The following is a 6,705-nucleotide window of genomic DNA, read 5'->3' as shown; positions in this document are numbered from 1 at the left end:
GGCCCTTGGCCTTGTTGACCCTCACCCAGTTGGGCTGGGCCCATGGATCCAGCCTGGCCAGGTCCCTGTGCAGAGCCCTCCTCCCGCCCAGCAGATCCACGCTCTCCCCCAGTTTGGTGTCATCTGCAAAGTGACTGAGGGTGCCCTCGATCCCCTCATCCAGGTCATGGATAACGATGTGAAACGGAACTGGGCCCAGAACTGAGCCCTGGGGGACTCCGCTTGTGACCGGCCACCAACTGGATTTAATGCAGCAAGAAGGTCTTGTGTGAACTTTTTTTACCAGTAGAGCTGTTTTCTTGAGATAATTTATATATTGGCTCGCAGGACCAAAAAGGGAGAGCTCTGCCTGAAGGCTGGGTGCCCAGCCACTGAAGGGACGTAAGATTTATTCACTATCTGTATTCTTATTATTCTGTCTTATTAAAGCAGTGGTCTTATTAAGGCATTTGTTGCCTCTCTCTCCCTGGGGGGCACGCTGGGGAGGGAAGGAAGGAGCTTCCCAGGTCTGTGAGAAGGCCAGGCACTCCCATGGGGGTCCGGGAGGAGGCCAGGCACTCCCATTGGGGTCCGGGAGGAGGCTGGACTCCTCCACAGGGGCTTGGGAGGAGGCCAAAGTCTCTGCACCACTTGGAAAACAACCAGGCAAGGGAAGATGCTGAAGATAAAAAGCCATTTCAGCAGTTGTGGTCACACAGACTTGCTTCCCAGGAGCTCCATGTCTGGACACTCCTCTTCCAAGTCTGGGTTTACTTGTCTTTAGGTCTACTCAAACAGCTGGTGTATTCAGAAACAGCACCCCTATTTTGGAATTACTTCTGTGCATTTAGTGAATGTGCAAGCCAAGTTTCAGCCTCACTGGGAACCTCTGCATCCAGAAAAGTCTAACATCGTCTACTCTGCACAGTAAGCTGAAAAATCCCAATAAGGAAACAGCGCAATGTATGGTAGAGTAGATACTCTCCCAGGGGCAACAGCCCTGCGTCGTCTGCAGTCCATGGCTGATCACAAGTACTTGTCCTTGTGGTGGCCTTCCTGCCCTGGGGTGTTCTCTCCCACAACTGTCTTCATACTGAGCACGTACTGAAACAAAGGCTGAGCAGGGATATGCTCTTGTAGGCTTCCTTCCAGGAGAGGCAACTCACACCACCCAACTCACACCACCAACTCACACCCTAGGGTGCTTTCAAAGTGGTACCTGCCCCAACTCTGACAGAAAGTGAACGTGACAACCATTAAAAAAAAACCAAAACCAAAAACATATCCAGCACACGAGTCTCAAAACTTATTTTTAAAATATGCATTTAAAGAACTAAGACTACAGCAGGCTCCTTCAGAAGAATATTTGTACACTTGGTCTTTCAGAAATAAAATAGGACAACTGATTACTTGACACGTGCACTTTGCACAGTGCATTATATTGCAGCAGGACAGATGTTAAAGCTCACATGAGGAAATACAGCAAAAGCCCCAGGGACCGGCAGGCATAGGCACACACTGAAGCCACGCAGATTCAACTTGAAGAAGATCACACAACTAGCAACTCGTGTTGCTCCCAGGCTAGTCACCTGGCAGCAACTGGTCACCCTTAGCACAACAGCCAAATTGTGTGCTGGTCCCCGTGTCTCGTGTCCAGTGTTGTAAGGCAATGAGGAGCCATTGAGCAACACTGCACACAGGGACTTCAGAGAGACCAGCAGCCCTGAGGTATGTGAGCTTCTCAATTAAAGCCATAATTATGTATAAGGTAAGAAAAAGGGCATGAACTTTGAGGAGACCTGGTCAGGAAAATTAGTTTCATGGCTCTGGGCCAACTGTTTCTTTCCAATGGTGCATAGCCAGAATGAGTCCAAGTTCAGGGACTCCCAGAAGTTCATCAGATAGGGGTCTCCAGAGCCTACCAGGGACAAGCTATACCATGAGCCTAAAAAACCCACAATCCCCTCATTGGAGAAGTGGCTGGAAGAGCTGACCAACTTCCCTCAGATCCTCAACAATGCTGTAGGGTGCAGGACTTCCCAGCAAGTTTGTGGTGGCACAGCCTCCCGCTAGTTAGCTGCGCGGTGGGCTGCTGCACCAGGCGAGACACAAATCAGCTTCCAGTATCAGCGCTTAAGCATGGAGCACATCTACAACTAAGCCAGACCTATGGTCTCCTCCATGGTTGGTGCTCCTCTAAGTGAGCTCCCTGAGAAACATGTCCGAAATTAAATGTAAATTACAAGTTAAATCCCCATTAATGAAATACTTGAGAAAGAGGCAAAAGTGCAACCTGCAATGCAAGTGCCCCAGACACAAGCCAGCGTGCCCAAAGCATCGCAACGCTCCCCTCAGCACCTATGACTTCTCTAGTTATCTGGAGCATGGGAGGCTCCAGCCTCTCCCAGATGGCTGCACTTCAGAAGAACTTCACATCAAAAACTTATTCCGACACAGAAGATCACCCTGTGTCCAGGTCCATTGCTTATATTCCTTTTCTTCCCCTGAGTATGAAGATGGGATAACTGCCTGAGGAGTTTGCTGATCAAGGCACAGATTTTTAGTAGGCACTTTCTGAACGTACAAATAATTATCAGAGTCCTCAAATAATTGCTTAAAACTGAGAAGCACTTCAGCTCGGTGTGGCTGGGAATAACTGGAAACACCACCTCTGCCATGCTGGCCACACCAACAGTGTCTTCTGCCTGGAGAACCAACAGAACAGGATCAATAGTGTGTAAACCACAGCTCCAGCTCAGACAAGCGATGGGAGGGCTGAGTTGATCATCGCTCCCAGCTGGTCACCTCAAAATGTCATCCCTTAACCGGTGGCCTTTCTTTCTCCACCATCCCTCCTCTGTGTAGCTGCAACTCGTATTAAATCCTTTCTCCATCAAATGTGAGTACTTACTGCAGCTGTTAGTGATGTATCAAGCTGTAGCCATCAATCGTGGTGTAATCAGGCTCACCTGAAACACAAGAGCACAAAAAAAATTACGTCTGCTCATGAGAAGTGCTCATGACAAGACTACACAGGACAGAAACACCATGCACTGGCCACCCGTGTTAAAGGGATGGGAGGTAGGGGGGGAAGGAGACTCGAAGAAATGACTTGGTTTGCCTAAGAGCCAAAGGAGGACCTCCTTTTACTGGTGCTAAAGTGGCACGGGGAATGACCCAGCTCATGCTGCTGAAGGGCCCAAACTGCAGAGACAGGTGGGATCCCAAGCTTAGACATTCTTAAGCTTCAGAAATGCCTACACACAGGGCTCTGATCAGAGCTTCTCCTGGGTGAAACCTCACTTCCAAAGTCTGCACCCAACTTGCCAGCATCTTTCAGTGGGGACCAGACTTAGAGCAGGAGCTTCACCTAAAGGAACCCCTATAGAGATTTAAAGACCTGATGGGGAAGAGCAAGAGCAGAGAGTTCCTCTGTGGGGCCAGAAACCCACCAAGCAAGTAACTCACCCGGCACGCTGCTTGGGGTGGGTGGAGGTCCCCTCCTGCATGGAAAGAAACACAGAACTGAGGATCTGCGTGGCTGCGGGACTCCCATCGCCCTGGCTCCGCACTCCCCAGCTGGTGGAAGGGTGAGAGGTTTGGCCAGTCTGGGCTTTAGGGAGACCCGGTACCAAGGCTTGTCATGGTGGGCTCACCACCAACAGCCTGCATGGCAAACATGGGAATTGAGGCCGGTACAGTGGGCGAGAGGACAAAATAAACCAAAAAGCACTAAGTTGGGGAAACACTCACAAGTGGGCCTCAGGGCATGCCTTTTCACATGCCTTTGCCCAGACTGAGACATCAATAAGCCATAATTGGCCATGACTCCTCTCCTGATGTGACAGCCAAAGCGGGACACTCATCTTTAGCAAGAGTCTTTGGCCCTGAATCGTCACCTTCCCCGCAGCAGAAGCACCCTTCACCCTGTCCTCCCTGCCCAGCTTCTGGCCCAGAGGAGTGAATTTGGCTCTGCTGTTCTTCCCTCTGCCCACACATGCTTTTAACTGACCCTCTTCAGATAGACAGGCCACGTGGAGAACCATGCAAGGAAGCCTGGAAGTTTTAATTTTGGTATCAAAAGCTGCTCTAAAAGGGAGCTCCCATTGCTCCCAGAGAGAGCAAAACATGAAACTGCCTTGCTTTTCTGCTGTCCAGGTACCACAGCTGCTCACCTCAATACAAAGGACTTCTGGAAGAGGCTTGGCACAAGAAAAAATGAGCACACCCTCACCACAAGCGCTTTCAGAACAATATTCCCACCCATGAGAAGGGAGAAATGGCCCCAAAAGGGGGAGCAAAAACCTCTGACGGGGCTTGAGGGGGTCCTTGAAGTGCCTGTAATATGCACATTGGTGTAACTCCTGCTGTGGAGCGTGATGGACTACACAGCATGGGACATGGGAAATATTTTCCTCTAACACTCCCAAGTCAAGCCTCCAACAGACTGAAAGCAACAAAATATGGGGTTTTGTGGGGGAGAGTATCATTTGCAATAGCAATTGCAAGTGTACATGTTATGTCCCTTACCTTGATATAGGTACAGGAACCGGACTTCTCACAGGAGTTGCATTTCTTTGTGTGTTGTAATAGTTTTCATAAACAACAGGAGCTAGGAAAAGTTAACAATAGTAAAGTACAGACCTTTTATAGCCATAAACTATTTGTCATATCAAGATTCAGTGGCTAAGTCTTTCCCCTCTCTGCGAAAATGCCTGATCAGGAAATTAAAAGTTACAGAAAGGGGAGATTATCTTCAGGGGCTGGTGTTATCACCACTTATGTGGCAGAGACCAGTGCTGCATACCAGTGAATGAAAGGAGGGACGTGGCAAAATCAATGGTTTTTTGTATCCAAACTGATGCTGATCAGCACAGCATCTCCATGAGGAGCACAAGTCAGCCAGCGCTGCTTTGCAAGGTTGTCCTGAGCTCTTACCTGGGGCCGCACTTCCAGTTTTGCGTAAATTTACAAAAAAATCAATATCCTTCTCAATGCTGCACATTTCTAAACTCTTGCGGATTTCCTCATATTTCTGCAGAAGGGAAATAAAAAGCGTTTCTATACATCAGGTCAAAAAACAAGGGGGGGGGGTTCCAGTCACTTATCACACATGGGGTGAAAACCCAGCGCTCACCCAGGACACAAGCTTCAGTGGTAGGGGAATCACAGAGTGACAGAATCATAGACTGGTTTGGGTTGGAAGGGACCTCTAGAGGTCATCTAGGCCAATGCCCCTGCAGTGAGCAGGGACATCTTCAACTCCATCAGGTTGCTCAGAGCCCCATCCAACCTGATCTGAAATGTTCCCAGGGATGGGGCATCCACCACCTCTCTGGGCAACCCATTCCAGTGCCTCACTACCCTCATAAAACATGCCAATCCCAGAGGAAACTTCATCTGCAAGAGCTCTGGCCAAAACCTTCTGCCTGCACACTCATGCCGGCGTCTGGTGGCTGATCAAAGGCCATGGACCACTCGGACATAACACAGCTCAGTGCACAGGAAAGCAAACGGGGCTTTGCTTTCCAAACACAAAAAGGAAGATTTTCATTTGATGTACCTCATCATTCTGGACGCAGTCCTGGGAGAGCTGGTTGACATGAAGCCAGAGGGCATTGCGGAAGTAGTTGATCCGCTCGCACTCCTGAGTCTCAAAGAACTGTAATAACAGAGACAAAATGGCCCTCACATCTTTACAACGAGAGCGAATCTCTTTTGTCCTAAATGTTTGTCATCCCCATGTGCCATTACAAAGATGACTGTCCTCAGCGAGGTGCAGGTGGTGGTGGTCTCCTGCAGGAAACATGGAAGCCACCAATCCTCCAGCTTGTCCAGAGGAGAAATCATCCCTCTACACAACCAGGTTATTTCAAAGATGAGTGTTAAGCTTGGGCAGATCTGCAGGAGTGATGTGGAAGGGGTCAGCCGGCACACCGCTCCCTCTGGGGAGACCGAGCCAGCTTCTAAAGGCAACGCACGTTCCCTAGGCACCCCGTGGTCCTGTGGCCCCAGCTCATTTCCCTCCCACAGCTACAGAGCAATAAAAAAGTACTGGGGATGTATGAAAATAGAGGTGCATTAACTGGCTGCTCTTCTCCCTCTTTCCTGCCCAGCCCCTTTCCAGGCAGGTTTAAACCCAAGTCTTTTGAAGTCTGCTGTCTGATATACCTTGATTTCATGCCCCTTTATGCATGTCCATGAAAGATAACCTTTCATCCTAAGTGTACATAGGCACTTCTTATCAGTTTATGACCTTTGCAACACACCAAGGGGAAAACCTGCATGTGACCTGCCCGTGGAAGTGAAACTACTGCTTTCCACGCCCCACTGTCGGAGAGGCTTCCCAAGACCCCAGGCACCACAAGCACACCAGCACCGAGACACCGACGCAAGCCACATGAGACAGCGAATTCCACTTCACAAGGAAAAAGTAAAACAGAGGCCTGATGAGCAGCAGCTTGGGAAGGGATCGGCGCAGCTGGGAATGGGAAGGCTGTTTACAAGCTTGCAGCAGACCCGGGAAAAAGCTTTGATGTCTGCAGTCCCCGTCCATCCCCCCCAAGATCACTGCGCAAGACACAGCGTCCAGCAGCAGAGCAGTCGCGTGGTCCTCTCGCCACCAGCCCTGGACTTCCCCAGCACATGCTTGCCAGATCACTTTGCGATGAGACAGCCTGCTTTAGGCTGATACCACCGCTCGGAGGGGCTTCCCACCCCTCCACG

At 50.0% G+C, this 6,705-nt stretch overlaps 2 protein-coding genes across 2 annotated transcripts in view; both read right to left on the bottom strand.

The window, feature by feature from the left end:
- The window catches only part of EPG5 (ectopic P-granules autophagy protein 5 homolog), a 64,035-nt gene extending 61,873 nt beyond the window's left edge, over positions 1 to 2,162 (bottom strand). The window contains exons 1-2 of the mRNA XM_035903095.1: positions 2,147 to 2,162; positions 1,779 to 1,897 (exon numbers count right to left, since the gene is read on the bottom strand). Coding sequence (XP_035758988.1) covers positions 1,779 to 1,897; positions 2,147 to 2,162 — 135 coding nt within the window. The remainder of the gene's footprint in view (positions 1 to 1,778; positions 1,898 to 2,146) is intronic.
- The window catches only part of PSTPIP2 (proline-serine-threonine phosphatase interacting protein 2), a 26,705-nt gene continuing 20,045 nt past the window's right edge, over positions 46 to 6,705 (bottom strand). Inside the window, exons 11-16 of the mRNA XM_035903094.1 lie at positions 5,543 to 5,641; positions 4,918 to 5,014; positions 4,510 to 4,591; positions 3,448 to 3,482; positions 2,891 to 2,948; positions 46 to 2,684 (exon numbers count right to left, since the gene is read on the bottom strand). Of these exons, the coding sequence (XP_035758987.1) occupies positions 2,899 to 2,948; positions 3,448 to 3,482; positions 4,510 to 4,591; positions 4,918 to 5,014; positions 5,543 to 5,641 (363 nt within the window). The 3' untranslated portion in view covers positions 46 to 2,684; positions 2,891 to 2,898. The remainder of the gene's footprint in view (positions 2,685 to 2,890; positions 2,949 to 3,447; positions 3,483 to 4,509; positions 4,592 to 4,917; positions 5,015 to 5,542; positions 5,642 to 6,705) is intronic.

This window comes from Egretta garzetta, unplaced genomic scaffold (genome assembly GCF_000687185.1).
Source record: "Egretta garzetta isolate BGI_Z169 unplaced genomic scaffold, ASM68718v1 scaffold179, whole genome shotgun sequence".
Classification (NCBI taxonomy): Eukaryota; Metazoa; Chordata; class Aves; order Pelecaniformes; family Ardeidae; genus Egretta; species Egretta garzetta.
The sequence above is the reverse complement of the archived record's forward strand: the minus strand, read 5'-3'. Positions and strand labels throughout refer to the sequence as shown.